The sequence below is a fragment of the Tursiops truncatus genome, chromosome 11, assembly GCF_011762595.2.
Source record: "Tursiops truncatus isolate mTurTru1 chromosome 11, mTurTru1.mat.Y, whole genome shotgun sequence".
NCBI classification, from domain to species: domain Eukaryota; kingdom Metazoa; phylum Chordata; class Mammalia; order Artiodactyla; family Delphinidae; genus Tursiops; species Tursiops truncatus.
In genome coordinates this window covers 37,257,300-37,275,753 of record NC_047044.1, presented here as the reverse complement: position 1 = coordinate 37,275,753, position 18,454 = coordinate 37,257,300, and the positions used below count along the sequence as shown (strand labels likewise).

Below are 18,454 nucleotides of genomic sequence, written 5' to 3'. Positions count from 1 at the left end.
TTTTTTCCCTAGGCAATATAACTTTCAATAAATTCCAGAGATTTCCTGGCTGAAAATTAGAAAATCTTTCTTTTCAAATGATACATAATTCCTCCCAACTTTCATTTTGACCCCATTTCTATACTACCACCTGTTAAAACTCTTTTAAAACCTTGAGTGCCTAGTTAATTTCTGTCACTAATCCTAATCTTACATTTGTACTCAGGAACGAATATATGAGACTTTTAGAAACCCAAATCTCAACAAAGTCATTGAGTCTTACCTCCTATCCAATGAAAAAGTATAACTGATAGAATTCTCAATAAATGGTCATTCATAATTATAATTTGGCCAAATAAAACCCTGACTCAGCCAAGTTGCCTTTACATAAGCACCAAGCAATTTAATAATGTAGATATGAGAGACAGATAGTGAAAATTTTTTTAAAAAATACTGTTGCTATAAATGCTTTTGAGAAGACAAAACACTATTACTCTTTCTTTAAATAGGGAGAAGCTTCAAGAATATGCATACGTTATTTATTACAAAGACACAAAGAATAAAGAACTTTAGCTGGGTTGCTTCAAGATCCTATTTAAGTTGAATCTACACACATTTTGCATATTGATATAATAAAACTGGGTACCAGTATAGTTTGTTTGAAAAATGGAGTTAGAAACCACCTCTCCTGAGATATTTTCCTCTTAACTACAAATGGCTTATTGTGATTTCCTATGATATAACTGTTAACTTCAAGGTTATGATCACTGCAAAGTTTTCTTTTTACGTATTTACTTTGGAAAAGTTTGGCAGTTTCTTACGAAACATAACATACTTTTACCGTATAAGCCAGTAACTGTGTTCCTTCATATTTACCCAAAGGATTTCAAAGCTTATGTCCACACAAAACCCTGCACACAGATGTTTAGAACTTTATCCATAATTGTCCAAACTTGGAATCAACGAAGATATCCTTCAGTAGGTGAATGGATAAACTGGTACATATATACAGTGGAACAATATTCAGTGCTAAAATGCAATGAGCTATCAAGCCATGAAAAGACATGGAGGAACAATAAATGCATGTGACTAAATGAAATAAACCAATCTGAAGAGGCTACATATTGTATGATTCCAAATATATGACACTCTGGAAAAGGCAACTATGGAGACAGTAAAAAGATCAGTGTTTTCTGGGGGTTGGGTCGGGGAGAGGGATGAATAGGCAGAGCACAGCGAATTTTGGGGACAGTGAAAATACTATGTCTGTATGATATCATAATGATGGATACACATTATTATACATTTTCCAAACAACTAAGAGTGAACCACAATGTAAACTATGCATTTGAATAATATGATGTGTCAATGTAAGTTCATCAGTTGTAACAAATGTACCACTCTGGTTAAGGATGTTGATAATGGGGGAGGCTATGCATGTGTGGGGCTGGGGGTATATGGGAAACCATTGTACTTTTCCCTTGATTTTGCTGTGGATTTAAACTTCTCTAAAAAATAAATCAATACAAATACTGAGGCAAATTTACTCTTAATTTTAATTTTTCACTTACACAAAGAATATGAATTCTGTTACTTTGAAGTTTATTTTCATGGTGCATGTTTTTTTAACATCTTTATTGGAGTATAATTGCTTTACAATGTTGTGTTAGTTTCTGCTGTATAACAACGTGAATTCATGGTGCATTTTAACTTCACCCAAAGATCAGAATCCGAAAGGAAGGTTTAATCAAGTAACACAGTACATTATTAATGTTCAAACACATTCCAATGGAAAAACTGTCTCCTCTTCAAAAAAGAAAAAGAAAAAGAAATTTTGTACTTTCAAATGATTGGTGGTAAATGATTCCAGAAAAACCTTCTGGTGAGAGGCAATATGGTTCTGCTATACAAAAAATTGTAGTTTTAAACTCTAGGTATTCTATTAATTGTAAGGGAGAGTAAAACTTTGAGGAACTAGTTGAGTAAGAGATAGATTGAAGTTTAATCAAACAAAAAATCCAATGCTACCCAGATTTTCAGTTTATTTGGAAAACTCATCAAAGATTTCACCTTTACCTAATTCTTTTATATTGCTCTAATATCATCATTAATCTGTATATTTTTCATATATGTTTCTTACAAAAGCTGTCCTAATTTTATTCCGGGAATTTGTGAAAATGCATATTCTTATTCAGTAGGTGTGAAGCGAGGTCTGAGATACTGCAGTTCTAATAAGCTTTATTGGTGATGCCAATGTTTCTGATCTGTTGATCACATTTTTAGGATCAAGGTCTTCTAATCACTTGAGACCATCAAAAATCATTGAACTCACCTGATTTCTTTGTTGATAGCATCCAATTGTTCCTGGAGCATCATGGCTAGGGTCTGGGCATCAGAATGACCACTTGGAGAGAGAAGATCCATTGAGCTAAAAATCGTTTCTCTATCATCATCATCAATGTCAGACATTTCTGTGTCACTTTCAAAAGGGTGGCTGCTTAGCACTCCAATTTGTTGAGTTCTATTCCATTCATGATCCCCAAGAGATTTCACCTAGATGGTAAAGGAACAATTACAGTATTTATCATGCTGCTCATTATTCTGAAAATAAAAACTGAAAACATACATGCTTTTATAGCTTACTTGACAAAGGTAGAACTGATTATTAATATTTTAATTTATCATTTCAATAAAATAGTTCCTTGGTACTTAAATAATGGTAGGTACTAATTTTCAGCATAAATATCAATATTTTAATAGGAATAAAAATGATAAACTTCTGCATGATTTTTAGTTCAACCCCAATTCAAGGCAGCAATTACTTTAAAGCATCTATGTTTGCAACATTTTAACTTGTTTTCAAATATAACAATCTCTATTCACTTGTACTTCAGCATTTTCATCTCTTATACTAATTAGGCTGAGGGCACAAATATTACCACTCAATAAATTACACAAGAATTCTCTCTCCAACATTCTAAGAAAGTATTAATAAAAATATTGTGCAGAGGTTTAATTTCGTCTCCAGTGCTCTGGTCACTTAAATGCCTCACTGATTTTTTTAAACCCAAGGCATACTACAATAATTTACATGACTATGTTTTTAAAATGAATATAATAAATCCTCCATGTGAACAAAAGTCTTGAGTAACCAACAGACCAGTGCTTTTCAAGCTGTGGTCTGAAGGTAGGAGATGGTTGAAAGTAAGAGAGCAGTCCTAGATTTTCTGCTTTAAAAAAAATTGTTTTTCATTTTTGTGATGATGTAAAATGACTTTTGGGGGGACCACAAGATACTGCCCTGAGTAGTTACTTCAGATTTGAGGACCTGAGTAAGTACTTGTGTTACAAATTGTTTTGGTACCAAGTAGCACTAATTTATTTACCACATAAAACTGAGAAAAGAACTGAGATGGATTTATTTATTCTTCATTTGTTCATTTATTTATTTATCCATTCATTAGATATTGAATGCCTACTACAAGGGACTAACTTATACATGACATGTAGTTGCCAGCTAAAATATCAAAGGATGTCAAGAGCCTTGTATAAATAAGGACAAGTAGGTTATATAGTATTTTGGACACATAAAAGAGGTTGAGGAAAACAAACTATACTTAGGGCACACAGGAACTATATATTACTTCTCTATAAAATGCAACTATATACTTACTCAACATATACAGCCTACAGATTTTAAGTTATTGACTGAATGAAAGACTGGCACTGCAGCTTATAATGAACAGTTTTCTATAAACACTTTCAACAGTCTGTGTACATTTTCCTCAAAGTGTTATTAAAACAGTAATTATTATTAAAATATGTAATTTTAATTAACAATATGAGTGCCATTGCTTAAATGCCCAAGCAAACTAAAAGCCCATTTGTTTGGCAATATGGCATAATAGATAAAAGTGTGGAATTTGAAATCACACGAATACAGGCTCAAGTTTTGACTCTATCACTTTAATGGCTGCGTAAGTCTGAACACTTAAAATTTCTCAGCTTCAATATTTTCACATCTTAAATTAGTACAAAATAGTACTCAATTTACAATGTTATGTGGATAAATACTTGGGACATACTTGGTTCAACTTTTGGTACGTAGTAGGGGTTATACGTTAGTTATAGTTTTAAAAATATGTTATATATCACACCTGAAATTAATAACAATGAATTCTCTCAGTATTAAAATACTATCCAAAGTGGAAGAGTGCATTTACTTAAACCATCAAAGACTTGAAATAAAAAGTTTAACCTTTGGCTCATCTCTCCTCACACCCATGCGGCCTCTCCTTGGTCTTCTTATTACTTTAGTTGTTCTGTAATCAGACTGGCTGTCCACTAGGGATCCAACAGAATACCGCAGCTCAGCTGAGGTGTCTAGATGAGTTCTGGAAACAAGGAAAACATAAAATATGCTCAATCTCAAAACTTGAACTTTACCAGCAAATCAGTATCCACTGCTTAATTGGCAGTAAAGCACAAATCCTCAAAGGAAGAAAAAAAAAACTTCAAGGAAGAAAATAAGTGTTGAAGTGTTGTAACTCTCAGAGGTCTCTTCGGAGGCTTATGTCAGAAACCTCAGTTTCATTCTGAAGGTCAAGTTCATTTTCTCTTTTTAGAATATTAAAAAACCTTTCTGTTTATTAATCATTATTTTCAAAAGCAGTAGTCCAATGGAACATGTTAAGATTGACAACCAAAATCCATTGGCTTACATTCCGACAACTCTTAGTTTGAGCTATTTAGTGGATATCCCAGTACATGCTATTTATCACTGTATTTGTTTTAAATATTCCTCATTAAGCTAAGAGAAAAATGTGTAAACTTTTGGGTCACAAAATTATCTATTTTCCAATGTTTTATTTTTCAATTTAGAAAATCAACAAAATACTTAAAATCAGATTGGCCCAAGGTTAATAATCTTATCTTTTTAATAAAATAGGATATTTCACCAGAAGAGTTTTTCAGCTTTTGATAAGACACTGTTCCAAAAAGATTAAGAAAAATCTTTTAATAAGCACATTTAATTCTGAAATCTGCTTAGAGACGAAACAGTTGGAAAATTCTAACTGGAAAATATTGTCAGACTGGTTTTCAAAAAACATGATAATAAAGTACACTGTAATCAAAGTGCACTAAAGGTTTCTCCAAATATATTATTTATATAGAGATTTACAGCAAATTCAGTTTACTGCTACGATGATGATGATAATTACAAATGCAACATGCTGTCCTATAAAATGATCCATCATCATTAGGAAATATGCTTAAAGCCATGTTTTCTCTTGAACCTGGGGCTCCTGCTGACCTACTATGCTTTCACTCTTAGCTCTCTTTGTGAACAAAGACAAACATCCCCAAATATTCGGCAAGATTATAAAAGGTTAGGTGAGGTCTGGGTTTTTGAAAAAGTACAAGACACTGACCTAACTGATGCATGTCTTTGTTTTGCCAAATTGGACATTAAAGCAAATGAACTAAAGAATCATCCCCCAAATAGATGACAGCTATTGTTTTTATAGAAGTGAACTTGAGACTCAATCAAGCAAAATGGCTTTACTATGAATTAGTCATATATTAAAAACTAACCAACCAGGCCATAGTCATTAAATGGCACAACTCTCAGTCTTTATTTATAGCAGAGGGGATAAGTTTCATGAAGGCAAAGTTCAGATTTTAGTCACTATCGTATGCTCAAGGAGGTATTCCTAGAATACAATAAGAACTTAATAAATATCTGGTAAGACAATGAATGGATGCAACTGATTATAATACAGTCCTAACTGTCTAGGTCAGAACATCCTAGCGACCTTTAGTCTGTGGCTGCTTAGGGTAATGTCTCTGTGGGTATCAGAGTAGAATTTCTAAAATTTTAACACCTCATACTAGGAGTACTGTTTTCTTGTTTTGTTTTTTTTTTCTTGTTGTTTTATCTCTCAACTCCAAGTCATTTATAAAAACATGAAACAAAACACAGATCTGGTCCCATCAAAGCCCTGCTCAAAACTCTTCAGTGTCTTACAAGGTCCTCTATCTGGGCCCCTCCTACTTTCCAGCTTCACTGCTAGTTACTCTCTGCCTTCTCTCTTCGTCTAGCTGTGCTGTCTGTCATTTTCCTCAAACTTATACTTTCTTTTGCTTCGAGCCTTTGAACATGCTATTCTTTCTGCCTGAAATCGTCTCTTCAAACATTTATGTGGTTACTATTCTTAAGGTCTCAGCTTAAAAGTCCCATCCTCATATACTATTCCAGCTCCTGGCATTCCCTCTATTATAACAGTCCTCAAATTCATATTCCTGCATTTTCCATCTGGAACATGTATTCTTCACTACCATCACCACTGTATCTCCAATGTCACAGGCTCACAAGTAGAAAGTACTTAATTGATCTTGAGAGAACAAAGACCTGAACCAACAACAATTGTAGAAGAGCCATTGCTTATACTTCATCTAAAGCAGTTACCCCTCACCTCCCTCTTTTTATTCAACTCTGTGATCTGTCAGAGGCAGTATATCCATATATCTCAGTTTTAAAATTATTCTTGGTGTACAATATTTTGAGAGGCACGTGCAGATATAAGTTACAATACAGTCACTGGTTCCTTTAAACAAGGAACCAGGTAGTTTTCCCTCCTGAATTTCCTGTGACTCTTGAATATAATCTCACAAAGGAGCTTCAATAGATAAATCAAGCACAAATTTTCTTAGAGAAAAGCTGTTACCCATTTCTCTGCTTCCTGGGATGTCCTTCATTGTCCTTTCCAATTATCAAGATCCTACCCTTTCCCCTGAGTTGAGCCAAATCAGGCTTTCTCGGCCACTCTGGAACTCATTTTACTTTCATTTCAGATTCTAGTAGAGGATATTAGTCACTGATACTCACTTTAGCTCAACTCTTCTTACCTCCCCACCTGTAAGATCAAAAACTAGTAGATGAAGTTCTCATGCACTTTCTGTCTTCTTTATTGTTTTTTTTCAATTATGTGCACTCAGAAATATGAATGTTCAAGAAATAATTGCTCTTTAATAAATATTCAGTTATCTCATTATAAATTAGCTATCTTAATAATTCCTATAATACTTTATATTTCTGAGTTGATTTACTGTTTACAAAACACTTTTCTCACTTGTCTCATTTATCTGCAAAGTAATCTTGTGAGATAGTCATAAAATATTATTTTATAAAAAATATTTTTATATAATTCATGTAAATATACATATATATTTTATAAAAATTATTTTATATAGTTATGTAAATATACATATATATATATATATATTTGAACTTATTAAGGAAAAAATGGGTTTTCCAAAATCAAACTGCTAGTTATTGTATGTTTAAGACCTAGGAATGTCAATTTTCTTATTTTTGGTCTAGCGTTTCTATTACAATCCATTGTATCAAAGAATAGTTGCTCTGTATGTAGTTCCCAAGTTTCCCTGATGATCCTTCATTGTGGATTAATGTCACATTGCTAGGCTGCTAAGATGACTCACTAAGGTGATGAACTTTTAGACAACACTTCTAGAACTCTGTATTTCTGAGACTGAAGGTCAAAAAGACGATGAAATGGCCATTTGGTCTTATTAAAATATGTTTCATTTGTTGACTGAATAATGCTAGTTCTATGTATTTACTCTGTTGGTATTTTATCAGCTCTTTCTTTCTCCTTTACTGTCATCATCATCATCACCATGTATATCACTGAATTAATAGCCTCAGATATATAAAGCATAATAAAACATTAGAAAAATAAACATTATTTTCAAAATTAAAGACCTACCTATTTAAAAGTTCCTTGGGTGTATTTATGCCTGCAGAACTGTGTTTCTTATACTAAACTGAATTCAAAATACTGAATTTTGTCCTTATTAATACTCACATTGAAGAGAATGTAAGCACCCTTAGGATTTTTTTTAATTTGGATTTTTCATCTGAATGTCCAAAAAATGCTTTACTAGATATTCATTTATTCAACAATATCTATTGAGAGTATACTATATACAAGGTTTCTTTTTTTAGGTGCTGAGATTATGGTACTCAAAACAGACAAAATATCCAACCTTTGTAGAGCTAACATTCTTAGGATAAGCATAAGACCAAGAAAAATGGACTTTTAGAAGTCTGTGGTGGTCAAAAGTTTCAAATAGCTGATACTGTGTTGTCTATCAAATAAATGCTCAAATGGGTGAATCCCTCTATGGTTTTTTTATCAACTTTAAATAAAAGGTTCTAAGCACAAAGGAAAATTATACATGAATTATTGAGCTTGATCTGCCTATCTAGAGAGTAAACAAGGATCTCTTTGCTTTTTTTTTTTTTTAAGATTAGGTATTGAGTCAAAGTAGATGAGTACAAACAAGTTTACTTGAAGTTTTTTTTTTAAACACATTTAATTTCTCCTTCCCTTTTTATTGTAATTAGTTTAACAAAATAGTCAGATACTAAGTGATCATACCAATGATGTTTCTTCAGCAAAATTAAACATTGAAAACATTTCTGCATGTAGAGAAAATGACTCTTCCTGGAAAGAGATGTAATCTCTCTATATATGGTTCCACTTCTTCATTTATAATTTATAATATATAAGAAGACATAGCTCTATATATATTTAATACAGAATACAAAAGGTAATAATTTACATTTTTATTGAATATTTAAGGGAAGAATTACTGAATTAGAGAATTATTTTTGAGTGTAGAAACTGTAAATCAGTAAGGGATCAAAATAGGGCAATGCCTGCTGAGAAATAGGAGGTACTTATTTATTTTACTTGAGGAGATATGAAACCATAAGGAAATTCATAATGATTATTGGTGAAAAAGCTTTTTATTTAATGTTACCTTGATATTGTGGGTTCAATTAAAGAGCCAGTTCTCATTTTCAACTGGTCAAGTTCAGATCTCAGCTTTTCAATTTCTTCTGCTAATCTTTCCTAAAAGTCAAAGAGGCGTTACTCAGATGATATGCATATGACAATAGTACCAACACTCAACTATGATAAACCAAACAACCAAGCTTAATGACTTTTTAAAAATGGAAAAAATGATTAACATATTTTTATTACATATTGTTAGACATGACAGCAAAAAATGCCTGATTTTCTCCTTGAAATGAAAATATGACAGCAGAAATCAATAAAATTTTATCTACATTCCCTAACATTCACTAATGCTAAGTTTTTCTAAATATATGGGAAAACTAAGGTCATGACCAGCTATGTATACATCACTTCAAAATCTGAGTAGAAAGTATAGCAGTTTAAAAAATAAAGAAAAGGTCTTATTTCTACAGTAAGTAAAGGATTTCAACCATCCTATAATGGTCGAAGGACACATGGGTGAAAGAGAAGGAAGATTAAATTAAAAGGATGAGAAAAAAATTATTACTTGATATGAGTTAAAATTATTAGCTCGATATTGGTACAATAATTTATGCATCTGATAATTTTCTCAGATTGGCATTAACAGTTTCAGTCTGCAAATTTATGAAGATGAGGGTGATCTTATAGCCCTTAATTAAATATTCATGTAAGGACTTAATTTTGTTTTTGTAATTATAAATTTTATAACATTATAAATGTGTCCTTCCAGATTTTCTATTGCTGTTATTTTTCCCCCTTCATGTGGCCAATGCTGGACATTTTACTGGACTCATACTTCTTTTCTCACCACAATTTTTTGTCAATGTGGCCTTTGCAATGTTTCTCTTATCTGCTTTTTAAAATTCTTTCTACCACCATTACACACGTTTTTACCTTTTTCCTGAATTATTTTACCAGCTTCCACGATGTATTGCTACCTTCAATCTCTTTCCCACACATCCCTCTGCTAGATGTATCATTTTATTTTATTTTATTTATTTATTTATTTTTTGCAGTACGCGGGCCTCTCACTGTTGTGGCCTCTCCCGTTGCGGAGCACAGGCTCCGGATGCGCAGGCTCAGCGGCCATGGCTCACGGGCCCAGCCACTCCGCGGCATGTGGGATCTTCCTGGACCGGGGCACGAATCCGCGTCCCCTGCATCGGCAGGCGGACTCCCAACCACTGCGCCACCAGGGAAGCCCTACAAATTACTTTTAAAGCGTTTGACTTTTACTCTGAGTGAGATAGGAAATGATTGGAGGATTTCTGAGCAGAGAAGTGACCTGATCATTCTGATGGCTGTGAAATGGACTGATGAATGGGATTAGGAAGTAGAGAAGATAAAAAATTATTATGTTCTTCCAAAAACAGGCAAGAGAATTATGGCTTGGACAACAATAGTGTTAGAAAGAGAATGGCAAGGATATTGGTTATATTTTGAAGATAGAATTAAGAGAATTTGCTCTTGGACTGGCTATGGGGTGTGTGATAAAGAAAGAGGCCAAGAACAGCTCCAAAGTTTTTAGCCTGCATAGTTAAGAAAAAGAAGTTGTGATTTACTGACAAGACTGCTGCTGGTGGTGATTAGGTTAGGTGGTGGTGGTGTTTGGGGGGTTGGGGGATTACTTGTTAAGACTGAGATGACCATGTGTCCAAATAGAGATACTGAGTTGACTCTTGAATGTATGTACTCCCTCAGGGAAGAGGAAGTATAGTAGGTGATCTAAATTTGCAAATTCTTAATTTACAGATGGTATTTAAATCCATGAACTCACCAGGGACCGAACATAGAGAAGAAATCCAAGGACAGTCCTAGGAACTTCAAATTTTAGAGATCAAAATAATGAAGAGAAACATGAAAAGAAGAGGTTGAGTATATGAAGGATATTTACTAATAATGGACTGTGAGTTAAATATAATCGAGTGAAAATTTGAGGAGTTATAGGAGATGTGGTTAGATGAGGAAATGTGCTCAGCTGTATGGAATGATATTCAGAAATGAGGTATGACCTGGGATTTGCTGCCTCTAATGATTGACATGAACAGGGATGCAAAGCATGGAATGATTAGTACTGCGGGTTGCCTGGGCAGACTTTTGGAGCTACAGGCTTGGGTAGGAGGTTGGGGAGTGGGTTCTGGGGATCTTGCCAGAAGCACACAGAGCTTTGGATAACATAACATTCCATAACAGGATTAAGTCCCGAATTCACAATCTGTTTACACCCTAGTTCTTTAAACACAACCAGTCACAGCAAACTTCTGGTGATTCAGCAAATCAACCATCTTTGTTTTCTCTGTGCTATTGCATAGTTATCATCTTCTTCCCTACCATTCTTTATTTGTTAAGATCAAATGTGCCTTCAAGAGCCTGGTGAAATGTTATCTTCTTCACTGTAGACTTTCTGAACTACTTTAGAAAGAATTAGATGCTATCTTCTAGGCACCATATTGTATTGCTCTAATACACCTATATTTTCTGGGTTTAAGGGTGTGTACATTCTGACCGTGGGACTAAATAGTTATTTTTTAAATTAACATCATAATATGTAGTATTCAATTCAGTTAAATGTACAATTGTTCTTTCTTATCTTTATTCTCTCATCTTTTCCAATACCTTCCAAATGACATACCGTTGCCAGATCTCCTTCCCTTCCCTCCTTCCTTCCCTCCCTTCCTCCCTCTCTTCCTCCCTTCCTTCCTTCCTTCTATTACTCCCTCTCTCCCTCCTTTCTCTGTTTCCATTCCTTCCATCTTTTGTTTAATATACATCTATAAGTCACTTCTTAAGTTAGTGATTTTATATTATTTCATTTACTGATACTGAACAAAATGAAATAAGACAAAATTGCAAACAAGAATTCTACATGTTAAGGAAGGAGGAAAACACATTAGCAATTACAGCTTTTAACATTTTATAATCTGGTCCTTATCTGCCTAGTCTGTCACATATCCTACAATAAGAATAACTGATTCCAGCCAAACTGTTATGTCCATTATTATTTAAGATATCAAAGTCACTACTCACCTCCTCCCCACTCTAAGTACTTGCAATCATGGCACAGGCACTGTATCTGAAAGCCTTGCAAAACAGTCCTATCTTAAAGCATTCTGAAGCCTTCTTTATAGCAGCGATGTATATTGATCTATCCTACCTGTAGTTCTTACTATCTTTCATTCATTTGACACTTGGCATCTGTGACTCTACAACTCATTGTTTTGTGTTTTCTCTCCTCAATTAGACTTTTCAATTTTCAATTTTCTCTCCTCAATTAGACTTTTAGAACTAAGTTCATGTTTGCAAATATAACAGTACAATTTTATGCACAGTAGGTATTTAATACGTTTCTGTTAAAATAATATCTCAAACTAGACACAAATCAGTGCATACATTTTTATCCCATTTATATAAAGCATGAAAAAAGTCAAAACCATTTTTTTTCTGTTAGAAGTTAAGCTAGTGATTATCCTTTAGGATAAGAGTAGTGATTATATGCTAAGTGGGGCTTCCAGGATGTTGATTTTCAGTGTGTTTGGTTTGTAAAAATTCATCAAGCTCTCCCTATATATGTACACTTTTCTGTATGTATAATATAAAAGTTAAAATATTTTTAAAAGATAACATCCTAAAATTATTTATTATCAAATTTATTTTATAACAAAATATTCACCAATGTGAAATAGAAAACTGGGCAAAATGTAAGCTTCCATAATACCTTGTCATGTAAAGATTCTTCCAGATTCTTTCTGAAAGTTTCTGATTCTTGAATTAAGACATTCTACAGAAAAGAAAAAAAAAAACAGATAAATAATAAATAAAACAGAAAATAATTAAATGTGTAGATTAATTTTTTATCACTCAAGAATCTTCTTTGATTCCTTCCTTGGTACATCTATTTTTTTGTTTCCATGGAAACCAAGTTTCAATGGAATCTTTAAACAAGACACCTTAACATTTTTAGAAATACATAATTTAAATAGGAAATGTCATTTTGTAACACTTGGATTGACAAATAAGATAAATATTAACTTTTAAGCTATTTCTGGCTGCCTCTTCCCAGTCTTTTTAAAATTTGAAATAATTAGGTTACTTTTCAAATGAGAAAAAGTGAATAAAAAGTAAAATATTAGCCAAAGCTATCATAGAGAAGAATTCAGATAAACTCATTTTTACTACCCGAAGAAAGAAGAAATTGTAAGATCAGATTTTTTTAAAAGTTCAATTTCTGGATCTTTATTTCAAATATGTAATTAACAATTTCTAATAATGTTTAAATTATTAGATAAATAAAAACAAAATATTAGCTTTTTTAAAAACTAATGTTACATATCATGATGTGGAAATAACTTGCATCATAGATTTGAAAAAAATCCTTGCCATAAAAGTATTACTGTTGTAAAAGCTTTATGCTTTTCTTATAGTATTACAAAGCATGATTTAAAATAATGTATTCTTTTCACATTTATAGAGTTAAATTAAAACACGAGTGTGGTTATTCGCATGCATTTGGTGCTGAATGGGAAGAAGGCATGCCTTATGACTTCTTAATGGGTAAATTAATCAAACTGCTTTAACATTTCATTGAAACATTTTTCCTATTTTGGTTTATTGTATGGAGCAGGGGAAAATGTCTAGCTTAGGTAGCGATTGGCATTCCATCTAAATTTCCAAAATGATTTCTCCACCTAGGTTTTAGTCCCTACCTTTTTTTATACTCTGGAATTGGCAACCAGCTCACTAGCTCTTGCTGGTCAGGTAGTCACCAACTATTAATCGGACATATTAACTGTGAATGAAGTTGTAGATTGTACAGAAACACTTTTTTGGAAACAATGCAGCTGAAAGTTTTGCATTTCTAAACTCTGTGGTGGGACTGACACTAGTGCTATTGGTGATATAAACTCACTCACATTTTGGCTTTTAGACTAGCAGTAGATTCAGTTACTTGAAACATTTGTATGGTTCAAAGCAAGCCTCCCCCCACACTCCTAATTTTTGTCTTACTCTTCGTTTTTGCATACCACATGAAAGACAAATGAAATATTTTCCTCACAAAAGTGCAACATGTTTTAATACCTTTGTCTTATATGATCATGCTAATATGTAAGATTTATATACCATGTAACATTTTTTATTCATTTAAAAATTGATCTTACATATTTTTACAGAAACTATTTGTTCACTTTTAAGAATATATCAGGCTTTTTTTAAATTAAGGAAAGTAAATGGATCATCTGAACAATGCAATGATTGTAGCAGAGTGTAAAACAAACATGATCGTAAGAACATAGCTGATAACCATGTGATTCTACTGGTCCTTTTACCTTCTCTTCTAGAGCAGCCATTCGTTCCTTTAAGTGTAGCTGTAAGCGTTCATTGGATTCAGTCAGAAGTCTATCCACAGTATCGGATAATCTTTTGTTGTGCTCCTCATTCATTTTCTCTCTTTGCCTAGCCTTACATTCAAAAAATAAATAAATAAATTTAACATAAAAATCACTTAAAATATTTGGGTTTGTTTTTTCTACTTTTAAAACTGGATTTAATTTTATGTCTGTTTTGATTAAATTGGCAGAAACTTTTTTTAATGCACAGGGCATAGCCATATCATTTTAAATATAACCTATAATCAAGAAAGACATTCAGTTCTTATATGTAGAATATAAATCCATAAACTGATGCTTGAGAGGGATGGTCTTAAAATACATACTCTTTGAAGTTCTTGATTTTTCTCTTCAAGTTGACCTTCTAGATGCCTCATACGTTCTTCAATGTTTCCATGTCTTTCTTCAGCCTGTTAAGAAATATGAAGAATGCACCTGACATGTAAGATATGGTTAACACTTTTCCTCTAAATAAACTGAAATAAAATGTAAAGCAAGCTACTACCAACCGCAAATGTAGTTTTCAAAAAATAAACTTTTTTTAAACAGGCAGCTGAACAGCATTGCTTGAAATGTGTCAGCTACAAAGGCCTGTTACATCCAAGCATCAGCAAAACATCGGAGTTATTTATGAGCAATGAAATCAGCCAAATGTAACATGCAGACTGTGCATGGTTTGAACACAAACCTGCCATTGTCCAATCTTAAGCTCCTGAAGCACTGAACTGCACAGATGGTCGATTATCAATAAATAAAAGTAACATAATTTTTACAAATGAAAAGAAAAACTTAGATGAATTCTATTTAGCAATAGAAAGTAAAGTCCAGTAGGACTACCTTCCTACGTATGGAGATCATTTCTTGTAGTTTAGCTTCCATAACATATTGATAATCATCAGATGAGGTAGAAGAGGTTGGATCAGACTAACGAGTCAAGGAAAAGGAGAGGGACAAAATTGAAAAATCAGAACTAAAGGCACTGACACTGAACAGAACATAGCACAGAATGCTTAAAAGAAAAACGTGACAGCAAATTTAATACTTTAATAGAATTTTATGTGGAAAGAACTACACTGATATCCGGTGAATATGATGAAATTGATGGTTATAAGTGAAAAATAATGATATGCTCAAATAAAAAGCTACCAACCTAAGGTATGGAAGGTTAGTGATGGCTGGCAATGAAAGACCACTACAGAATGAATTAAAGCAACTCTGAAAGAGTCATGTAATAATTGGAATTATGGGAAACCAAACACTAGAATATGTCTCTGATAGATTGTTAAAAGTTTTATATTTTGGGTTGTTTGTTTGTTTATCATATTACTTAAAAATAATGGAAACAAAGTACCTCAATATTGAGGAGTAGGCCAAGCCAATGACTCAGGTGAAATAAATTTGGAACAAAATTTATTATAAACCCAGCTCTGTAGAAATTAGAGAAAAAGCTAAGCCACGGGGTTAATTATTATGAGTATTCTCCAATTCAAGCAGGATTGTTTCCTCAGCAGCACTGGCAAACTTACAAAATGACTTCTGGTCTCTGAATACAAACTATGGCTGTAGGTGTAGAACCTCAGCGCCTATTCTTAGACATAGCCTTAATTCGACATTTTAAATGAAAATGATTAGAAGTCCTCAAATAAAGTGAAAATAATGCTGTGAGGACAAGAAAACTTATTGTGAATTCTCCTGAATGATACTAGGGACCACTCTAAAACTGATTCTGCATTGATTTGTTGCTATGGAAACAAAATAGTGCCCTAAAGTGAATAGGCAGCACAGTGCCTTTTGTGAGCTAATGTTTGTCCAGTGCCAAGGTTAGTTACATGTCTTGGAGGTGAATGTCAGGTTACCACAGATGCAGAGTGTTCAACACATGTGACATTGCTGATAGCTGAGTTGTATTAGTATGTTATGCACAGATTACATGTAAAGTTACATCAACATTTTAATCATAATTACAAGGTAAATAATCACAACAGCCAAAGTACCCTATGTCAGGATAACAAAATTTAACTCCAGAGCATATTCTATTACATTTTATAAGTTTATTCTAAAACAGTGAAATGTACTTTATGCAAATATAGGACTATATATAAATATATCATGCAGTACCTGAAAAGAAATAGTAACCTATTCATGTATTGGTTCATATGCATATGTACTATTTTATGCAAGAAATTCCAACTTAATCTATAAAATAAACATTTAACGGCTGTGCTTATGCAAATAACTAAACGTTTACATTTTGAAAGATTTTCCTTCTGATATTCTTATTTCATAAATCAGGAAAATAATGAAGAAATAACAAATAACCAATTTCTCTCCTCAACCAGAAGCAACACAGAATGCTACCATAGTCTTCAAATGCCACAAAATGATTTTATAATATTTTTTAAAATTTATAATTCAATTAAGAATATAGTAAATGGTTCAAAATGTTGCTGAAATTATGTATTTTAAATTCTTAAACATATCTGTAATCTCTCAAAAGTACATTTTAACAAGCAGTTAATGTTATGACAATTAATCTGGTGACTGACTCAAGGTAGTCAAGGCATGAACATTTCAATTTCCAAAACTGTTTATTCAAATATACAAGTAAGTCAGTAGGTCCTTAAAACTTCTAGCTGTTTCCATCTTAACTACTGAAAACACACCAAACATTGTGAAAATTCACTTCAGAGATTAAACGAGAATTCTGTCATGTTTAAATCACTGTTATTGTTGATACTTTTTATTGGTACTAAAAATGAATGAAATACCTTATGGAATTCAAGATGAATTATGTCCTTGCTGAGGAATATGCATTTTAATTAAAGAAGTAAACATCATAAATAATAAGACTGGGATCCCAAAATGTTATTATTTAATTGTATATACACTCACCAAAGCCAAATTTTAAATTTTATCCCTAGCCATTATTCAATACTTCTTACTTTCTAAAAGCCTTTTTAAATGAGCTTTAGCTACCTATTTTTACACACACACCCCCCCACACTGGCAAAAAAAAAGATATTCTTATCAACCAAAGAATAAATTCAGACATCATCTCTAAACAAACACTGGATCAATTTGCAACCACTATTGATTTATGTTCACCTTAACCTTATGAAGACTGCAATTTAAGCAACTGGTGTAAATACTATAGTCACATAAGAACAATCTTCTATATTTTGACTCCTTGATGGGATATAGGGCTTATTTTGGTTTCACTCTTTAATGTGACAAGGCAATTTTCAAACGAGCTAAAGTTTTAGAAGAAAACTTTACAGTTTTCTTTTATAGGCAGAAATAGTTTTGAGAAGAATGTGAATATATCTGGAAATGGAGAAGCAATCAAATTTAAAGAGAGGAGGGCCAAAGAGAAGAAAACAATAGTGGCAGATAATAAAAGCAGAAAAAATACTTATAGGCCAATTAAAATATATGAAGGATTGTTAACAATATCATTCAAAATATAGGAGAGGGAGCCTAAACTAAGCATAAATCATAAATTAGTGAGAAGTCAAAAACATTATGACGTAGAAAAGACTATGGAGATCAATAATAAGACATTGAAAACAAATTGGAATTGAAGTAATGAATAACTAAAACCGGTTTTAGAGACAGTCCCTAAAGGTCTTGAGAACAGAGATAAGAATATGGTCAAAAATCTTTTTAGCCATAAAGCTTGGGAGAGCAAATGAAAGACTGATCTTCAAATGTTATAAAAGGGTTACAAGCAGAGGGAGTACACTGAAAATAAAATCTCAGCACCAGAGGCGTGTGAATAATGAATTAAATATGGCGATAATCTACAAACTGTATATCTGAAATAATGTTGATACAGAGCCAGTCAGGAGAGAAAGCAGTAAAAAGGACAAGCAGAGTGAATTCTAACATTTTCATACTTTTTAAGAGAGGTAAAACTCCTGAAAAGTGAGGAAATCAAAGGGGTCTATTCCCTTTTAATTCCCTTTCTATTCTCTTTTAATTCCAGATGAAGTGGAATTTTAGCAATATATTATCAGGTAGGAGTGAACTGAGGAAGTTACTTTGGGTGCATAAGTGAATATATGTATCAAATATGACCTCAGTAAAATAAAATAGAGGGAAAAACAGATGAGACACCTATTTTAAGTTGTTTTGTTTTACATTCTAAATTAAGGATTCTTAGGAATTTTTAAAGCTTCATATGTCAAGTATTGTATTTTAAATTATGCTTTATTCTCAATC

General features: G+C 32.6%; 1 protein-coding gene across 2 annotated transcripts in view; it reads right to left on the bottom strand.

Moving 5' to 3' along the window:
* PPFIA2 (PTPRF interacting protein alpha 2) overlaps positions 1-18,454 on the bottom strand; it is a 474,519-nt gene that overhangs the window by 84,971 nt on the left and 371,094 nt on the right. For both annotated transcript variants that reach the window (XM_033866289.2, XM_033866290.2), the window contains exons 11-16: positions 14,560-14,643; positions 14,174-14,305; positions 12,565-12,627; positions 8,830-8,921; positions 4,238-4,373; positions 2,312-2,532 (exon numbers count right to left, since the gene is read on the bottom strand). In XM_033866289.2, the coding sequence (XP_033722180.1) occupies positions 2,312-2,532; positions 4,238-4,373; positions 8,830-8,921; positions 12,565-12,627; positions 14,174-14,305; positions 14,560-14,643 (728 nt within the window). The remainder of the gene's footprint in view (positions 1-2,311; positions 2,533-4,237; positions 4,374-8,829; positions 8,922-12,564; positions 12,628-14,173; positions 14,306-14,559; positions 14,644-18,454) is intronic.